Source organism: Staurois parvus, unplaced genomic scaffold, assembly GCF_062004578.1.
Source record: "Staurois parvus isolate SC_StPar_1 unplaced genomic scaffold, SC_StPar_1.0 ptg002952l, whole genome shotgun sequence".
In the NCBI taxonomy this organism is placed as follows: domain Eukaryota; kingdom Metazoa; phylum Chordata; class Amphibia; order Anura; family Ranidae; genus Staurois; species Staurois parvus.
The window spans coordinates 9,533-30,000 of NW_028320748.1; the positions used below are offsets into that span (position 1 = coordinate 9,533).

At 53.0% G+C, this 20,468-nt stretch overlaps 1 protein-coding gene across 1 annotated transcript in view; it reads left to right on the plus strand.

Moving 5' to 3' along the window:
- The first annotated feature begins 5,336 nt into the window (after positions 1-5,336).
- Positions 5,337-20,468, plus strand: part of LOC149428802 (rho guanine nucleotide exchange factor 2-like) — a 38,432-nt gene continuing 23,300 nt past the window's right edge. Inside the window, exons 1-3 of the mRNA XM_089666983.1 lie at positions 5,337-5,458; positions 5,635-5,779; positions 20,049-20,116. Of these exons, the coding sequence (XP_089523109.1) occupies positions 5,408-5,458; positions 5,635-5,779; positions 20,049-20,116 (264 nt within the window). The 5' untranslated portion in view covers positions 5,337-5,407. The remainder of the gene's footprint in view (positions 5,459-5,634; positions 5,780-20,048; positions 20,117-20,468) is intronic.

Sequence of the window (20,468 nt, forward strand, 5' to 3'; positions counted from 1 at the left end):
ACCAATCAGAATCCCTCTGGTCCATCCCGGAAGCCCTGCTAAAAGTAGGGGAAGAGGAATGGAGAGGTTCAAATCCCCGGACGACTACACCGACTGCATGGCCACTAATCACCCACAGAGGTAAGTACAGTGGGGACCTAGGTTGTATGTATGGGTTTGTCAGTCCCTGACGCCATATCTTGCCGTTTTACCCGAGGTTCCCCCCCGGAGATCTCTCCCAGCTGTTGCGTCATCGGGTGAAGCGCTCCCCGGGGGTTGAAACGTAGACCTGCAACTCCGCCCAACAACCCAACCTCTGCTTCCTGACGCAGATCCGCTTCCACCTGTTCATCCAGCTGTCCTGGAGATGTTCGCCAAGGCCAGGGGCGTATTAAGGGACGACAGATTGAGGGTAACGACCGATGGGAAAATGGTGGTTTCGGTAAGGTTTGCAGGGCGGGGTCAGCCACCATAAACGTGGACTCTTTTTTTGGCGTCTTCTTGCATTCTTTGTTGCGTCCTTCCACTTGGTGAGGTACGAGTCGCGTCGCACCTCATGCAATGGCTCAGAGGGAGGTTTGCGCACCAATTAGGAACAGGAGCGCAGAGAGGTATCAGACGGCCATTGTGCCCGGACGGCCTCTATAAATTCCCGTCTCTCCCGGCTAATCAGCAGGATGTTGTGCAGGATGTTGGAGACGGAATAATTGCTGGAGATTTGAATGGCAGCCCGGCTAATAATCATGTAATTACCGCCTTCGCTGTCACAGGAACCTGCCTGTGGGGGAGGGGGCATTCTGGGTATTTGGGGGGGGGGGGTGCTGGTTCAGCATTCTGATTAACACTTTCAGGACTGACGTGAATGATGTGAATTGTTTTGTCGTGAAATGCGAACCGAAGATGGAGCCACGTTCTCGGCCACATTACTATTAATGAGCAACTGAGGATTCCAAAATGGCCTCACTCTGGTTCAGTGATGTCACCGCTCTCCAGGGATTGGATAGGCTGCATTGTCAGTGATGTCATCGCTCTCTAGTGAATGGATAGGCTACATTCTCAGTGATGTCATCGCTCTCTATGATTGGATAGGCTGCATTCTAGGTGATGTCACCACTCTCTAGCGAATGGATAGGCTACATTCTAGGTGATGCCACCGCTCTCTATGATTGGATAGGCTGCATTCTAAGTGATTTCATCCCTCTCTAGTGAATGGACAAGCTCCACCCTCAGTGATGTCACCACTCTCCAGTGATTGGATAGGCTGCATTCTCAGTGATGTCATCCCTCTATAGTGAATGGATAGGCTGCATTCTCAGTGATGTCATCGCTCTCTAGTGAATGGATAGGCTGTATTCTCAATGATGTCATCCCTCTCTAGTGAATGGATAGGCTGCATTCTCGGTGATGTCATCGCTCTCTAGTGATTGAATAGGCTGCATTCTTAGTGATGTCATCGCTCTCTAGTGAATGGATAGGCTGAACTCTTGGTGATGTCACCGCTCTCTAGTGAATGGATAGGCTGAACTCTTGGTGATGTCACCGCTCTCTAGTGAATGGATAGGCTGAACTCTTGGTGACGTCACCGCTCTCTAGTGAATGGATAGGCTGCATTCTCAGTGATGTCATCGCTCTCTAGTGAATGGATAGGCTGTATTCTCAATGATGTCATCCCTCTCTAGTGAATGGATAGGCTGCATTCTCGGTGATGTCATCGCTCTCTAGTGATTGAATAGGCTGCATTCTTAGTGATGTCATCGCTCTCTAGTGAATGGATAGGCTGAACTCTTGGTGATGTCACCGCTCTCTAGTGAATGGATAGGCTGAACTCTTGGTGATGTCACCGCTCTCTAGTGAATGGATAGGCTGAACTCTTGGTGACGTCACCGCTCTCTAGTGAATGGATAGGATGCATTCTCGGTGATGTCACCGCTCTCTAGTGATTGGATAGGCTGCATTCTCGGTGATGTCACCGCTCTCTAGTGAATGGATAGGATGCATTCTCGGTGATGTCACCGTTCTCTAGTGATTGGATAGGCTGCATTCTCGGTGATGTCACCGCTCTCTAGTGAATGGATAGGATGCATTCTCGGTGATGTCACCGTTCTCTAGTGATTGGATAGGCTGCATTCTCGGTGATGTCACTGCTCTCTAGTGAACGGATAGGCTGCATTCTTGGTGACGTCACCGCTCTCTAGTGAACGGATAGGCTGCATTCTCAGTGATGTCATCGCTCTCTAGTGATTGGATAGGCTTAACTCTTGGTGATGTCACCATGGAATTTCTGACCTTTTATTCGGTGTCTCCCGTCTATTGGTTCGATCGGTGTCGGAATTATTGTCGATATTAAGAAGAAAGCTTTGTAACCGCCCTTCTTTCATCTCTGTAACAGGAAGTTCAGACTCCGCTTCCTCTTTCTCAAGGAAACTCATGTCACCTCCCCGAGCATTACCCAACAACTGGCCTCCGGTTGTTCTTGATAAGCTTCGCATTTCTCCATCGATGGAAGCGTCTGACGTCATCATTTTCCCTGTGCGTCCCGCAATCCGATTCCTGAGAAGTATTTACAGAGGTCTAGATGGGGGGCTCCGGGGGGTGGGCAGGTGACACGGCCGGGTAGGCAGGAAACCTTTTGACTCAACTTCCTCTCTGAGTCGAGATCGGGGGGGATTCCGCAGGACACGGTGATTCTGGTAAATACATTTTTTATTAGCTTTGGAAATTTCACCTCGTCTTTGGGAAATTGTGTCGATCGAGCCCCAAATCTCCGGGCCGTCTCTGGTGATACTTTACAGTGAGTTGTGGTGGCGGCGGTCGCGGTGAGCTCTGAAAAACGATCGCCATTCTACACTCAGGTATAGATCCAGTATTTATACCCCGGTCTGCTTTGCCAAAAAGATTGTTCCACCCAGAACCTATATTTTTTGGTTCACAAGATGCTGTGTGGTTGAGACTCATTGGCGTCTTCCCAGTTGGAGGTGGTGAGAAGCCAGGGAGTTCTTGGCCCCATCCACCGGCTGCAGCAACTATGACGGGTATGCAGAAAGAGGAGTGAGACTCCTTCACTCCCCTTTTAATGGCCTCAGTAGATAGGGCACGGAGCCAAGATGATGCCCTTTAATGCACCCATATCTGGCACCAAGGACCAAGGTGGGTGAACCACTCTCAACAGGTATGTATTTTCCTAACCAATCACCTTCGTTCCAACATCTCCCACCCACTCGCGCCGCCCACCCTGAGAAATCGGGCCTGTCCTTGGTGATGTGGAGGTATGGGGCCCATCACTGACCAACGTTGGGTGGGTGGTGGTCAGAAAAAAAAATGCTTGAAGGCCTTGCATATGGTGGTCATTCATTGGCATGCAAATTTATGCAACAAATGTTCGGAAAATAAGGCGTCCAATCAGGTTGCAGCTTCAGTTGCCCACCCTGAGAAATCGGGCCTGTCCTTGGTGACATGGCGCTATGGGGCCCATCATTGGCCAGCGTTGGGTGGGTGGTGGTCAGAAAAAAAAATGCTTGAAGGCCTTGCATATGGTGGTCATTCATAGGCATGCAAATGTATGCAACGAACATTCGTTAAATAAGGCATCCAATCAGGTTGCAGCTTCAGTTGCCCACCCTGAGAAATCGGGTCTGTCCTTGGTGACATGGAGCTATGGGGCCCATCATTGGCCAGGGTTTGGTGGGTGGTGGTCAGACAAAAAAATGCTTAAAGGCCTTGCATATGGTGGTCATTCATAGGCATGTTAATTTATGCAGCGAACATTTGGAAAATAAGGCGTCCAATCAGGTTGCAGCTTCATTTGCCCACCCTGCGAAATCGGGCCTGTCCTTGGTGACGTGGAGGTATGTGGCCCATCACTGGCCAACATTGGGTGGGTAGTGGTCAGAAAAAAAAAGCTTGAAGGCCTTGCATATGGTGGTCATTCATAGGCATGCAAATTTATGCAATGAATGTTTGGAAAATAAGGCGTCCAATCAGGCTGCAGCTTCAGTTGCCTGCATCATCAGCCGATAAAGTCCACAACGTTTATGGTGGCGGTTGAACGAGATCAAGACGCCGTCACATTGTTTCCAATTAGGCAACTATGTATCTAAAGTCCGCGATTAGATTCATAGGCATGCAAATTTATACAACGAACAATCGGAAAATAAGGCGTCCAATCAGGTTGCAGCTTCAGTTGCCCACCCTGAGAAATCAGGTCTGTCCTTGGTGACATGGAGGTATGTGGCCCATCACTGGCCAACGTTGGGTGGGTGGTGGTCAGAAAAAAAAAAAGCTTGAAGGCCTTGCATATGGTGGTCATTCATAGGCATGCAAATTTATGCAATGAATGTTCAGAAAATAAGGCGTCCAATCAGGTTGCAGCTTCATTTGCCCACCCTGCGAAATCGAGCCTGTCCTTGGTGACGTGGAGGTATGTGGCGCATTACTGGCCAGCGTTGGGTGGTGGTCAGAAAAAAAAATGCTTGAAGGCCTTGCATTTGGTGATCATTCATAGGCATGCAAATGTATGCAATGAACATTTGGAAACTAAGGCGTCCAATCAGGCTGCAGCTTCAGTTGCCTGCATCATCGGCCGATAAAGTCCACAACGTTTATGGTGGTGGTTGAACGAGGTCAAGACGCCGTCACATTGTTTCCAATTAGGCAACTATGTATCTAAAATCCGCGATTAGATTCATAGGCATGCAAATTTATACAACGAACATTCGGAAAATAAGGCGTCCAATCAGGTTGCATCTTCAGTTGCCCACCCTGAGAAATCTGGTCTGTCCTTGGTGACGTGGAGGTATGTGGCCCATCACTGACCAACTTTGGGTGGGTGGTGGTCAGAAAAAAAAAGCTTGAAGGCCTTGCATATGGTGGTCATTCATAGGCATGCAAATTTATGCAACGAACATTCGGAAAATAAGGCGTCCAATCAGGTTGCATCTTCAGTTGCGCGCATTATCGGCCGATAAAGTCCACAACGTTTATGGTGGCGGTTGAACGAGGTCAAGACGCCGTCACATTGTTTCCAATTAGGCAACTATGTATCTAAAGTCCGCAATTAGACCCCCTAGCTGAACATCAACTTGACGGCCGTCCGATTCCCGCCTCCGCCAACGCAGCAGGTGCCGGCGGCCAGGTGGTGCGTTTTCCAGAAGTTGGTGACAGCGGCAGTTCTCTCGTCTCCTCTGCAGAGATGTTTCGGAGGGTGGTCCCTGGCACAGTTGATGCGGTTGTCATGGTTATACATAGCGAGATGTCTACATGTTCCAGGAATTTTTTTCTCTCTCTCTCTCTCTCTCTCTCTCGTGTCGGTGGATACTGCAGCATTCACCCAGAGATGCAGCATCAGCCTGGTTTCCGCAGCACCTCCGTCTACGGCCCCGTGCGGGCGGACGCCCTCGCCGCTTCTGCCGCCCCTCGCCGGCTGCAGACCATGAGCTGGAGGGCCAAACGCCCCAGCGAGCGTACGACGATGGTCATGATGGTGGGTTCATAGCTACTACTGACCTAGACCTGGACCTAGTCTATCTCTAGATACCGACCTTCAGGGGATAGGCACAGTTGACCGTTTCGGAAGAGGCGGACGCGGTTTGTGAAAGGAAAAGCGCCGAAAAGATCTGAGAACCGTTAACGATCTCCTTATTTTTTTTTCCATTACAGAATAAAGAGAAGGAGAAGATGAAGGACGCCAAGGACACGCGCTACACCAACGGGCACCTGTTCACCACCATCACCGTCTCCGGGACCACGATGTGCTTCGTGTGCAATAAAAGCATCACGGCCAAGGAGGCGCTCATCTGTCCGAGTAAGTAAATGACCCCCCCATACCTAACTTGTTGTCCCCCCGAAAAAAACGGCGGACTGTGCGTTCTGGAATGCAGGGTCCAAAAGCCGGTAATAGGCTTTGCCTCGGTTATCTGTGCCAGTCCGAGGAGCGCGTTTATCTTCCATTAAAAGATCAGCGCGTAGGCGTGGAAGGAAAAACGGCAGCAGATTTGTGTGTTTAGCTCGTGTGTGTTTGGGGGACCCCTGCAGGCTGTGTGCATAAAAATCCCGAGACCGCGCGTCGGCAAGATTGCTGCAGGATACGGTTAACCCTTTCCCAGGGGGAGACTGCGTAGAGACGCGGGGCTCCGCCCACTCGCGGCCGTCCACGCTTGATGCTGTTGCATTTGTAGACATTTCACGGCTTTGTTTTGGTGTGTGTCGGGAAGCTGAAAGTCATCGGCCTCCGAAAATTGGCGGTTTGACGGGAAAAGTTTTCATGAGGTCCATGGTGCAAGTAGATATTGTACTTCCGATACGTAGCTGACGCGTGGAACGATCGTGAGGGGGGAAAAACCGTACCGGGCAACCTGAAATGAAACCGTTTTAACCCAAATTTCAGCCCAGCTGGCCACGCATGGGACAACTGGATGGAACCATCGAACTGTAGGTGTAATATTTTGCCGAAATCACCAAGATGGTGGTTACCTTCACTCTCAAAGAGATGAGATAGGAACGGCTCTGATCCAACCGAGGGTGGGGGAAGGGGATTGAAAGGGTGGGGAATCCAGATTTTGATGAAAACGTCGTTCTTTTTCTGTTCTTGTATTGAAACAGTCAATTTATCGCCCAGTTTCGGCTTTACAATCCATGAAATTCTGGTGGAACGGTTCGATGGAGTTCATGGTGGGAACTCGTATTTTGATTGCTTAGTTTGTGGCGGTTATGTGAGATTCCTGGTAAAGGGGAAGTGTTTGACATTGGTTGTTGTGTGTATGGTCAGCTTGACTGCTCACCCTACCACTAGCCCTGAACCCAACCTCAAACATTTCTTCTAACTCGGGGGTCCTCTAGCTTGGTAAAACTGTTCTTCAGACTTTAGGGGAGCTGGACAGTCACCAGTGGGAGTAGAAGATGCCTTGGTGTCAGTGGGAGTAAACCGTCCCCTAGGTCCGGTGAGGCGAGGCGTGGAAGTAAAACAATGACCCATCACCTGTGGTCAGTGGGAAGCAGAAATGCTTCACCCTTGGTGGCAGTGGATGGAACAGTGACCCATCATTGGTGACATGGGAGGAATATGGACCATCATTGGTGACAAGGGAGGAATAGGGGCCGTTATTGGTGACATGGGAGGAACGGGGACCATCAATGGTGACAAGGGAGGAATAGTGGCCCTCATTGGTGACATGGGAGGAATGGGGACCATCATTGGTGACAAAGGAGGAACGGACACCATCAATGGTGACATGGGAGGAATAGGGGCCATTATTGGTGACATGGGAGAAATAGGGACCATCATTGGTGACATGGGGGGAATAGGGACCATCATTGGTGACAAGGGAGGAATAGGGGCCATTATTGGTGACATGGGAGGAACGGGGACCATCAATGGTGACAAGGGAGGAATAGGAACCATCATTGGTGACATGGGAGGAATAGTGGCCCTCATTGGTGACATGGGAGGAATAGTGACCCATCATTGGTGACATGGGAGGAATAGTGGCCCTCATTGGTGACATGGGAGGAATAGGGACCATCATTGGTGACAAAGGAGGAACGGACACCATCAATGGTGACATGGGAGGAATAGGGGCCATTATTGGTGACATGGGAGAAATAGGGACCATCATTGGTGACATGGGGGGAATAGGGACCATCATTGGTGACATGGGAGGAATAGGGACCATCATTGGTGACTTGGGAGTAAAAGGGACCATCATTGGTGACATGGGAGGAATAGGGGCAATTATTGGTGACATAGGGCCCATTGTTGACAAGGCAGAAACAGAGACTATCATTTGTGACACACAAGGAATAGGGCCCATTATTGGTGGCAAGGGAGAAACAGGGCCCATCATTGGTGACACAGGAAGAATAGGGCCCATCATTGGTGACACGGGAGGAATAGGGCCCATCATTGGTGACACGGGAGGAATAGGGCCCATCCTTGGTGACACGGTAGGAATAGGGCCCATCCTTGGTGACACGGTAGGAATAGGGCCCATCATTGGTGACACGGGAGGAATAGGGCCCATCATTAGTGACACGGGAGGAATAGGGGCCAACATTGGTGACACAGGAGGAATAGGGCCCATCGTTGGTGACACAGGAGGAATAGGGCCCATCATTAGTGATATGGGAGGAATAGCGCCCATCATTGGTGTCATTGAAGTTATAGGGTCCATCATTGGTGACATGGAGGGAATAGTGCCCATGATTGGTGACGTGGGAGGCCTAGTATCCATCATTGGTACCAATAGGAAGCATAGTGCCCAACATTTGTGTCCTGGGAGGAATACCCAATTGTTGGTTTCAGTGGCAGAAACTGTGCCCATCACCAATGTCATATGGAGGAATCGTGCCCCGTCGTCGGTGTCAGTGGGAGGAATGGAGCCCCATCATTGGTGTCATATGGAGGAATCGTGCCCCGTCGTCGGTGTCAGTGGGAGGAATGGAGCCCCATCATTGGTGTCAGTGGGAGGAATGGAGCCCCATCATTGGTGTCAGTGGGAGGAATAGTGCCTCATCATTGGTGTCAGTGGGAGGAATAGTGCCTCATCATTGGTGTCAGTGGGAGGAATAGTGCCCCATCATTGGTGTCAGTGGGAGGAATAGTGCCTCATCATTGGTGTCAGTGGGAGGAATAGTGCTCCATCATTGGTGTCAGTAGGAGGAATAGTACCCCATCATTGGTGTCAGTAGGAGGAATAGTGCCCTATCATTGGTGTCAGTGGGAGGAATAGTGCCCCATCATTGGTGTTAGTAGAAGGAATAATGCCCCATCATTGGTGTCAGTGGGAGGAATAGTGACCTATCATTGGTGTAAGTAGAGTGAATAGTGCTCAATTGCTGGTGTCAGTGGGAGGAATAGTGCCCCATCCTTGGTGTCAGTGGGAGGAATAGTGCCCCATCATTGGTGTCAGTGGGAGGAATAGTACCCCATCATTGGTGTCAGTGGGAGGAATAGTGCCCCATCATTGGTATCAGTGGGAGGAATAGTGCCCCATCATTGGTGTCAGTGGGAGGAATAGTGCCCCATCATTGGTGTCAGTGGGAGGAATAGTGCCCCATCATTGGTGTCAGTGGGATGAATAGTGCCTCATCATTGGTGTCAGTGGGAGGAATAGTGTCCCATCATTGGTGTCAGTGGGATGAATAGTGCCTCATCATTGGTGTCAGTGGGAGGAATAGTGCCCCATCATTGGTGTCAGTGGGAGGAATAGGGCCCCATCATTGGTATCAGTGGGAGGAATAGTGCCCCATCATTGGTGTCAGTGGGAGGAATAGTGCCCCATCATTGGTGTCAGTGGGAGGAATAGTGTCCCATCATTGGTGTCAGTGGGAGGAAGGATTGTGCCCATTGTTGGGGTCCGTGCCAGTCACTGGTCACTGGAGGAATAGCACCCTAGTATTGGTGTCACTGGGAGGAATTGTGCCCCCAAACCCAGCACAGGGGCCACATCTACCCTGCTGCCCACAATTTCGGGACCACTGCTGTCCCTCAACCTGACCTTACAGTAGATGTAATCACTATTACTACTTTCCCCTCCCCCTCCCCCACTATATATATATTGACCACAGACAGTACACATTTCTCCGCACTGTCCACTGACATAGGAGATCTCTGACACCTCGTATCCATCTGACACCATGGATGTCTCATGTATGTACGTCCTCCGCGCTCCGTCCCGCCACGCGCTCCCTTCAAGCTCCCGTCGCCCTCCTGCGCTTCGCCGAGGCTCCTCTCTCGCGCCCTTTCCCCGGTCACATGTTCCCGCGGGCCGCGCTTTACGCCGCGAGGAAGACGCTCTTTGATGTCTCGCTCCGCATGTAACGGCTCAGTTTACAGGTCCCATCTGGCGGCGGTCACACGATACGCCCAGCAGCTGGCGCTGGAATTAACCGTCTCCCACCTTCGGCCAGATCCCTGCTGGGAAATCCGTTCCCAGCCTCCTTGCGGTTAATGAGGTTGGGGGAGGGGAGGGGGGGGGGGGTCAGTTACACATTATAGTGAAGGGGCCTCCAGTCCTCACATCTTCCGTTGGGTGATTTGCTGACTTGCTGGAAGTTAAAATGGGGCTCGCAATCAAAAGACGGGAAGGAGAGGAGTGTCGGGTGTCGGCGCCGGGCTCGGGACGAAACGTGTCCGGGAGATTCGGGTCTTTTGAATGTAGCCATCGGTTGCAGCGCCTACTGGCAGTGTATCACCGAGCAGAGTTCCCCTTTAATTGCGTTGGGCCTCCTGGAGGTGCCAGACGTTGGCAATGTGGGATCTTTCAGAACGCGCTGTTCTACGGCACGGTACACGTCCAGAAATGTGTCTGAACCCCCCCCCCCGCCCCCCGCCATCCGGGAATATATTCGTGTTACATATGGCAGGCAGATCGAGGCGCGCGGCGCGTCACTCCGACTGTACAGATTACTAATCCCGCCATCCAGGCCGAGACGCCGGAGTCTGTGGGAGGATTGCTGCGGGAATATATGGAACATCTACAGAGTCCAACCACCCACACATGGGGGGGGGGCGCGGGGGGAGGGGGGGCGCCATTCCTGATACGTCATTATATACAGTCACTGTGTCATTGTTCACAGAGCTTCACCTTCTACCAATAACAAGCCGTCCTCGGGCTTTGCCTGGACTGAGATGATGTCATCGGTCTGCTGCAGGCAGGAGGAGGCATTTCCTCAGTCTCCCCTCCCCCAGTGATCAGACTGTACATTGTAACTTTGTAGAAGGAGGAGGAGGCATTTCTTCAGTCTCCTCCCCCAGTGATCAGACTGTACATTGTAACTTTGTAGAAGGAGGAGGAGGCATTTCCTCAGTCTCCCCTCCCCCCAGTGATCAGACTGTACATTGTAACTTTGTAGAAGGAGGAGGAGGCATTTCCTCAGTCTCCCCTCCCCCAGTGATCAGACTGTACATTGTAACTTTGTAGAAGGAAGCATTTCCTCAGTCTCCCTTCCCCCGGTGATCAGACTGTACATTGTAACTTTGTAGAAGGAGGAGGGGGCATTTCCTCAGTCTCCCCTCCCCCAGTGATCAGACTGTACATTGTAACTTTGTAGAAGGAGGAGGAGGCATTTCCTCAGTCTCTCCTCCCCCAGTGATCAGACTGTACATTGTAACTTTGTAGAAGGAGGAGGAGCCCTTTCCTCAGTCTCCCCTCCCCCAGTGATCAGACTGTACATTGTAACTTTGTAGAAGGAAGCATTTCCTCAGTCTCCCTTCCCCCGGTGATCGGACTGTACATTGTAACTTTGTAGAAGGAGGAGGGGGCATTTCCTCAGTCTCCCCTCCCCCAGTGATCAGACTGTAAATTGTAACTTTGTAGGAAGTCGCAAGGAGAGAGGGCACAACAGGGGCTGGTCTGTGTCAGACATTTGTGTACACAGCAAGAACTGCACAGGCTCCAGGATTGTCATCTCTGAGCCGGACCAGGCAGAGGCAAAACAAAAGGCAGCCACTTGTGTATTGAAGAGGGGTATAGCTCACCACGTGGCACCACCCCCAGCCAAAAAACATTGCACTGCCAACCCCCATGAAGAGCACTGCACCCCCCATATGAAGAGCATTGCACCCCCCATATGAAGAGCATTGCACCCCCCCATGAAGAGCACTGCACCCCCCATATGAAGAGCATTGCACCCCCCATATGAAGAGCATTGCACCCCCCATATGAAGAGCATTGCACCCCACACCTATATGGAGACTCCACACATGAAAAACACTGCCCCCCCCCCACACACACACGAAAAAAACTTTGCACTACCAACCCCCACATAAAGACAATGCACCCCCTACCCCCATGAAGAACACTGCCCCCCTCCCACATTTAAAGCACTGCACCCCCTCACATGAAAAACACTCCCCCCCCCCCCACCCCATGAAGAAAATTGCACCCCCCACATGGCAAGGGTTCGGATCATTACTAGCAACCCAAGGAGGAGACCCCTGTAGGCAAGAAGATGTCTGACAGACTGTGGGGGGAGGGGACATTAGAGCGTAAGCTCCTCTGGTACAGACTGATGTGACTGTGGGGGAGGGGACATTAGAGTGTAAGCTCCTCTGGTACAGAGACAGATGTGACTGTGGGGGAGGGGACATTAGAGTGTAAGCTCCTCTGTACAGAGACTGATGGGACTGCGGGGGAGGGGACATTAGAGCGTAAGCTCCTCTGGTACAGAGACTGATGGGACTGCGGGGGAGGGGACATTAGAGTGTAAGCTCCTCTGGTACAGAGACTGATGTGACTGTGGGGGAGGGGACATTAGAGTGTAAGCTCCTCTGGTACAGAGACCAATGGGACTGTGGGGGAGGGGACATTAGAGCGTAAGCTCCTCTGGTACAGAGACTGATGTGACTGTGGAGGAGGGGACATTAGAATGTAAGCTCCTCTGGTACAAAGACTGATGGGACTGCGGGGGAGGGGACATTAGAGCGTAAGCTCCTCTGGTACAGAGACTGATGTGACTGTGGGGGAGGGGACATTAGAGCGTAAGCTCCTCTGGTACAGAGACTGATGGGACTGTGGGGGGGGGAGGGGACATTAGAGTGTAAGCTCCTCTGGTACAGAGACTGATGTGACTGGGGGGGAGGGGACATTAGAGTGTAAGCTCCTCCAGTACAGAGACCAATGGGACTGTGGGGGAGGGGACATTAGAGTGTAAGCTCCTCTGGTACAGAGACTGATGTGACTGGGGGGGAGGGGACATTAGAGTGTAAGCTCCTCTGGTACAGACTGATGGGACTGTGGGGGAGGGGACAATAGAGTGTAAGCTCCTCTGGTGACTGGCTCAGTGTTCTCAGTACAGCGCTGCGGTCTATGTGACCGGAATGGCGGCGTTCCCCTCTCGCTGTGTCGGTGTCGCAGCTCCCGGGATGTTGTATCTCCGTTGAGCCGGCTGTAAGATGACTCCGGCAATGATATAACTGGGATGGTGGGGGGGTCGGAGGATGGGGAAGGGGGGGGGGGTCGGAGGCTGGGGAAGGGTGGGGGGGGGGTGAAGGCTGGCCGTGGTTCCGGTGTCCCAGAATCTCCACCTGTACTGGGTGTCTGCTGGGAACAGCTGCGTCGGTCGGACACTTAATGCGATCCTTGTGTTCCCGGAGGCGACATCTGTACCCGGAGACAGCTGCCCAAATCCTCACAGAGGGGTCACCGCTCAGCCACTTGGCAGCTCCTTCGGCTGTTTATAGGGTCAGTTATAGGTGGAGCTTAGCGAGTCACATGGCGTCTTATATGTCTTAGACACTCCAATGGAGAGATTGCCTATAATGAGAATAATGTACAGACCCCGGAACTCGGCACAGGGATGGTGGGAACCCCTCATAATGGGCACAGCGGGTGTACAGACCCGAGGACTCAGCACAGGGATGGTGGGAACCCCTCATAATGGGCACGGCGGGTGTACAGACCCGGGGACTCAGCACAGGGATGGTGGGAACCCCTCATAATGGGCACAGCGGGTGTACAGACCCGGGAACTTGGCACAGGGATGGTGGGAACCCCTCATAATGGGCACAGCGGGTGTACAGACCCGGGGACTCAGCACAGGTATGGTGGGAACCCCTCATAATGGGCACGGCGGGTGTACAGACCCGGGAACTCGGCACAGGGATGGTGGGAACCCCTCATAATGGGCACAGCGGGTGTACAGACCCGGGGACTCGGCACAGGGATGGTGGGAACCCCTCATAATGGGCACAGCGGGTGTACAGACCCGGGAACTCGGCACAGGGATGGTGGGAACCCCTCATAATGGGCACAGCAGGTGTACAGACCCGGGAACTCGGCACAGGGATGGTGGGAACCCCTCATAATGGGCACAGCGGGTGTACAGACCCGGGGACTCGGCACAGGGATGGTGGGAACCCCTCATAATGGGCACAGCGGGTGTACAGACATGGGAACTCAGCACAGGGATGGTGGGAACCCCTCATAATGGGCACAGCGGGTGTACAGACCCGGGAACTCAGCACAGAGATGGTGGGAACCCCTCATAATGGGCACAGCGGGTGTACAGACACGGGAACTCAGCACAGGGATGGTGGGAACCCCTCATAATGGGCACAGCGGGTGTACAGACCCGGGAACTCGGCACAGGGATGGTGGGAACCCCTCATAATGGGCACAGCAGGTGTACAGACCCGGGAACTCGGCACAGGGATGGTGGGAACCCCTCATAATGGGCACAGCGGGTGTACAGACCCGGGGACTCGGCACAGGGATGGTGGGAACCCCTCATAATGGGCACAGCGGGTGTACAGACACGGGAACTCAGCACAGGGATGGTGGGAACCCCTCATAATGGGCACAGCGGGTGTACAGACCCGGGAACTCAGCACAGAGATGGTGGGAACCCCTCATAATGGGCACAGCGGGTGTACAGACACGGGAACTCAGCACAGGGATGGTGGGAACCCCTCATAATGGGCACAGGCTCTATAACTCTCCCAATCTCCTCCTTCGGCGATCATTCGCTGTAAATACTCTCTATGAGCCGTGGGAGGGGTGAAGAATACAGGAATCCTTGACCTGGGATTTTTTTGCGAAGCCGCAGGATGACCCTCCCCGGGTTCCGGCCGTCGTGGCGAGACGGGGATGACATCACTCGGCCTCTATCAAGGTTATTGGACTCAGCTGACAGCTTGTGATCCGGAGCTGCGAAGGCCGATTCCCGTCCCAGATCTCCTACAAAGGGGCCCATTGTGAGCTCCAATCATCCCATTACCGACCCTGCGCTCCTACTGCGCGTCCCCCACCCCCCAGATTCTGGCGGAGGTCCCCCATCCCCCCCCCCAGATTCTAGCGGAGGTCCCCCATCTTCCCCCCCCAGATTCTGGCGGAGGTCCCCCATCCCCCCCCAGATTCTGGCGGAGGTCCCCCATCCCCCCCCCCCCAGATTCTAGCGGAGATCCCCCCCCAGATTCTAGCGGAGGTCCCCCCACCCCCCCCCCAGATTCTGGCGGAGGTCCCCCATCCCCCCCAGATTCTGGCGGAGGTCCCCCATCCCCCTCCCCCAGATTCTGGCGGAGGTCCTCCAACCACAAGCGCCCGTTGCAATGGCAAAAAAAAAAAAATTCAAAGGGCCCCATTGATGGGTTAAATGTCACAGTAACGGCCGCTTGGCCTGGTGGTGACAACGCTTCGGAGGTGTCCCCGCGGCGATGGCGTCCCCAATATGGCCCATGGAATATTCCGGCTGAGCTTCCTTTTGGAAATGCCAGTCCCCCGGCCGTCATGTCAGTCCTTTGAGTGTCGACTTTCCTGGCTCCTGTTGTTTTTGGGGTCAGGGCGCTAATGAAGCCGGAGGATGGGCATGACAGCCGCGCAGAATACAACTCCCTCTTGGTGCGGGTCATTTCCAGGGATGTCCTGCTGCTGGGCCACCAGGGGGGGACCCGTCCCTCCCTCCCTCCCCCCCCCCCAATCCAATCTCTGCATTCTGTGTACTGGTGAGTGACAGGTCCTCTTTGCGGCGTTCAGGCCGGAGCTGTGCCGCGCTGCACAGGGAGTGGTTTCCGTTCTCTATATATACACGGGGAGGAAGCCACTTCCCTGCCAGAAATTAACCCCCGAGCTGCCGCCCGCCGCCTTCCTCGCTGCTGCGTTTTATGGCGTTTTTGTCTCTCTGGTTTTCATGCGAGCGCCAACCTCCAGATGGAACGGCCGCAATCAGATTGTACCATCTTTAGATCTACCACCAACTAGGGCCTTCTACTAATTGCATCCGTTGTTTAGGTTTGTCCTTTGCAGAGGTTGTACAATCTGATTGTATGGTGTAGGGCTGGCTGATTCGCCTCTCTTGATTGGTCCCAGCACTTGCCGAAGAGACTGAGAACCAATCAGAGCTCAGCAGGCTGTAGCTGCGTCCCTATTATACTAAGATCTAGTGAACACTTTAACTGTCCAATTGCAGGAAATGTAAACCGTTTGTGGACGATGTTTACATCTCGGTGTGGATTCCCAGACATTGGTCAGTTCTGTGTGGAGCAAACACACGAGGGCACCTTCAGGGCATCCATGATTAGGTGACAGGCTCCTCTTCTCTTGTCTGGTGACAGGTCCCTGTCTCAGTGCCTGATGCCTCTGGTCTAGAGATAGGTCCTCATCCCCTTCCTGTCTCCCAGTACCTGATGCCTCTTCTCATGTCTGGTGGCAGGTCCTCATTCTTTTTCCCTCTCTCAGTGTATGATGCCTCTGGTCTAGAGACAGGTCCTCACCCCCTGCTTGTCTCCTAGTACCTGATGCCTCTTCTCATGTCTGGTGGCAGGTCCTCATTCCTTTTCCCTGTCTCAGTGTATGATGCCTCTGGTCTAGAGACAGGTCCTCACCCCCTGCTTGTCTCCTAGTACCTGATGCCTCTTCTCTTGTCTGGTGGCAGGTCCTCATTCCTTTTCCCTCTCTGTGTCTGATGCCTCTTCTCCTGTCTAGAGACAGGTCCTCATCACCTGCCTGTCTCCTAGTACCTGATATCTCTTCTCTTGTCTGGTGACAGGTTTTCATTCCTTTTCCCTCTCCCAGTACCTGATGCCTCTTCTCATGTCTAGTGGCAGGTCCTCATTACTTTTCCCTCTCTGTGTATGATGCCTCTTGTCTAGAGACAGGTCCTCATCACCTGCCTGTCTGCTAGTACCTGATACCTCTTCTCTTGTCTGGTGACTGGTCCTCATTCCTTTTCCCTCTCTCAGTGTCTGATGCCCTTTCTCTTGTCTAGAGACAGGTCCTCATCACCTGCCTGTCTCCTAGTACCTGATTTCTCTTGTCTGGTGACAGGTCCTCATTCCTTTTCTCTCTCCCAGTACCTGATGCCTCTTCTCATGTCTGGTGGCAGGTCCTCATTCCTTTTCCCTCTCTCAGTGTCTGATGCCTCTTGTTTAGTGACAGGTCCTCATCTTCTGCCCGTCTCCCAGTACCTGATGCCTCTTCTCATGTCTGGTGGCAGGTCCTCATTCCTTTTCCCTCTCTCAGTGCCTGATGCCTCTGGTCTAGAGACAGGTCCTCATCCCCTGCCTGTCTGCTAGTACCTGATGCCTCTTCTCTTGTCTGGTGACAGGTCCTTATTCCTTTTCCCTCTCCCAGTACCAGATGCCTCTTCTCATGTCTGGTGGCAGGTCCTCATTCCTTTTCCCTCTCTCAGTGCCTGATGCCTCTTGTTTAGAGACAGGTCCTCATCCCCTGCCTGTCTCCTAGTACCTGATTCCTCTTCTCTTGTCTGGTGACAGGTCCTCATTCCTTTTTCCTCTCACAGTACCTGATGCCTCTTTTCTTGTCTGGTGGCAGGTCCTCATTCCTTTTCCATCTCCTAGTACCTGATGCCTCTTCTCTTGTCTGGTGACAGGTCCTCATTCCTTTTCTGTCTCCCAGTACCTGATGCCTCTTCTCATATCTGGTGACAGGTCCTCATTCCTTTTCCCTTTCTCAGTGCCTGATGCCTCTTGTCAAGAGACAGGTCCTCATCCCCTGCCCATTTCCCAGTACCTGATGCCTCTTCTCTTGCCTGGTGACAGGTCACCATTCACTGCCCGTACCTTGGTGCCCAATGCCTCTTCTCTTGTCCAGTGACAGGTCCCCATTCCCTTCTCCTCTCACCTTACCCAGTGACTCTTCCCTTGTCCAGTGACAGGTCCTCCTTCTCCCTACCCCTAGTATATCTTTTCTTGTCTGCTGACAGGTCCTTATTCACTTTTCCCTCTACTAGTGCCCAATGCCTCTTGTCAGGTGACAGGTTCCTCATCCCCTTGCCCCTTTTTTGGTACCCAGTGCCTCTTTTCTTGTTCGGCAACAAGTCATCATTTCCCGCTCCTCTCCTGTTACCCTGAGCCTGTTTTCTTGTTTGGTGACAGGTCACCATTCCCTGTCCTTCTCCTGCTTTCCAGTGCCTCTACTTGTTCAGTGACAGGTCCTCATTCCTTTTCCCTCTCTCGTTGCCCAATGCCTCTTGTCTGGTAACATGCCCTCCTTCCTTTCTCTCTTTCGGTAATTGATGCCTCCTGTCCAGTTACAGGTCCTCTTTCCCTTTTTCCCTCCTAGTAATTGAAGCATCTTGTCTGGTCGAAGGTCCTCATTCTCTTTTCCTCTCTCAGTACCTGATGCATCCTGCCCAGTGGCAGGTCCTCATTCCCTTCTCCTCTCCAAGTGCCTGATGCCTCCTGTCCAATGGCAGGTCATCATTTTCTTCTCTCCCAGTGTCTGATGCCTCCTGTCCAATGGCAGGTCATCATTTTCTTCTCTCCCAGTGTCTGATGCCTCCTGTTCAGGGACAGGTCCTCATTCCCTTTGCCTCTCCCAGTGCCTGATGCCTCTTGTCCAGTGGCAGGTCCTCATTCCCTTCTCTCTGTCCCTGATGCCTCTTGTCCAGTGGCAGGTCCCCATTCCCTTCTCTCTGTCCCTGATGCCTCTTGTCCAGTGGCAGGTCCTCATTCCCTTCTCCTTTTGCAGTCCCTTATGCCTCTTGTATGGTGGCAGGTCCTCAATCCCTTCTCCTTTCTCAGTCCCTGATGCCTCTTGTCCGGGGACAGGTCCTCAGTCCCTGATGCCTCTTGTCTGGTGGCAGGTCCTCATTCCCTTCTCCTGTCTCAGTCCCTGATGCCTGTAGTCTGGTGACAGGTCCTTATTCCCTTCTCCTCTACCCATAACTGATGCCTCTTGTCCAGTGACAGGTCCCCATTCCCTTCTCCTCTCGGAGTCACCAATGCCTGTAGACTGGTGACAGGTCCTCATTCCCTTCTCCTCTCTCGGTCCCTGATGCCTCTTGTCCAGTGACAGGTCCCCATTCCCTTCTCCTCTCCCAGTCCTCGAAGCCTGTAGACTGGTGACAAGTCCTCATTCCCTTCTCCTCTCCGAGTCCCCGATGCCTGTAGACTGGTGACAAGTCCTCATTCCCTTCTCCTCTCCGAGTCCCCGATGCCTGTAGACTGGTGACAGGTCCTCATTCCCTGCCCCTCCCCTGGCACCCAGCACATCTTCTCCTGGGACATTCCATGGACGGGTGACCATTCCTGACCTCACCATCCACACACAATGACCCAATCTTATGGGCTATCATGGCCAGTAGGGGTATGGATGAATGCGGCCTGGGTGAGGCGGCACTCGTGTACCGGGTGAGTGAAGGGTGGCAGAGAGGATTCTGGGAAACCACAACATGGCCACCACACATGATGCTGCGCAGCGAGGTGATGGAGGGGTGTGGTGGCGGCGCACAAGCAGGAGGGTGTTATAGAGGAAGTAATACATATGTATAGAGGGAAGCCGCCACTTGAGAGTTGAAGGGTCCTAGACATGGAGATCTTCCCCTCGTAGGTGAGGTCTGCCTCCGTGCCGCCGGCTTGTATGTAGGAAGCCATTTTCCCGAATTGGTCTCCCTCAGATTTTGGGGACATTTCATGTCATTCTGGTTAGAGAAGGCCAATATCTGAGGCAGAAGGCCGATGGCTGAGATGTTTGTAGGATTGAAGGACAACCTCCGCCAGGGGCGGACTGACAACTCATGGGGCCCCCGGGCAATAGGGGATCATGGGGCCCCTGTGTCCTTGCCCAAACTCAAAGCCTATGAAAAAGGTACCAGGGGCATCTCATGGGGCCCCCTACTGACCCCGGGCCCTCGGGCAGTGCCTGAGTTTCCAAATGGTTAGTTCGCCCCTGGCCTCCGCTCACTTCCAAGGTCGGTAATCCATTTTTCGGTTCAGTTGCTGTGAATGTCTCGAATCTGCAGAGTTGCCACACACCAGCCGAGATCCGGATCAGGCTTGCAGTGCCTGCTTTTGGAGAGGGGCGAGGGGGAGGGTGAGCTCACAGGAGCCAGGGGCAGGGCCACCAAGGCGGTGATGTTCACATAGGTTGGGTAGAAGGAGGGGCGGAGTCTAAAGAATTTCAGGCATTGGAAAGCGCGGTCACGGCCCATTTAGGGGAGGGTCTAGAACCTTCATAACGTACAGATTCCAGCAAATAAAATGGCTCGGTTCTGTGTTTCGGAAATCAAGTTCTGTGCCCCCCCCCCCCCCAGGTCACAGCGATGGAATGTTCTATAGGAGAAGTGGGGGGGGGGAATAAAACTTTGTAGAATTAATTGTCTCCTTCTCTCCCCAGCATGCAGTGTCACCATCCACAACCGCTGCAAGGACACCCTGCCCAGCTGTACCAAGGTCAAACAGAAGGTAAGTCCGTACGGTGTACCCCCATTATAATGCTGGGGGGGGGGGAGTGAGGAGGGGAGAGAGTGGAAGAGGGGGAGAGATTGTGAGAGTGTAAGTGGGAGAGAAAAAGGGAATGAATGGAAGAGAGCGTGGAGGAGGGGAGATGGAGGGGGTGGAAGAGAGGAGAGAGTGGAAGAGGGAGAGAATGAGAATGACCAGAAGAGGGGATAACGGGAGAGAGAGTGGAAGAGGGGAGAAAGGGAGAGAGAGTGGAAGAGGGGAGAAAGGGAGAGAGACTGGAAGAGGGGAGAAAGGGAAAGAGAGTGGAAGAGGGGAGGGAGTGTGGAAGAAGGGAGAAAGGAAGAGAAAGAGA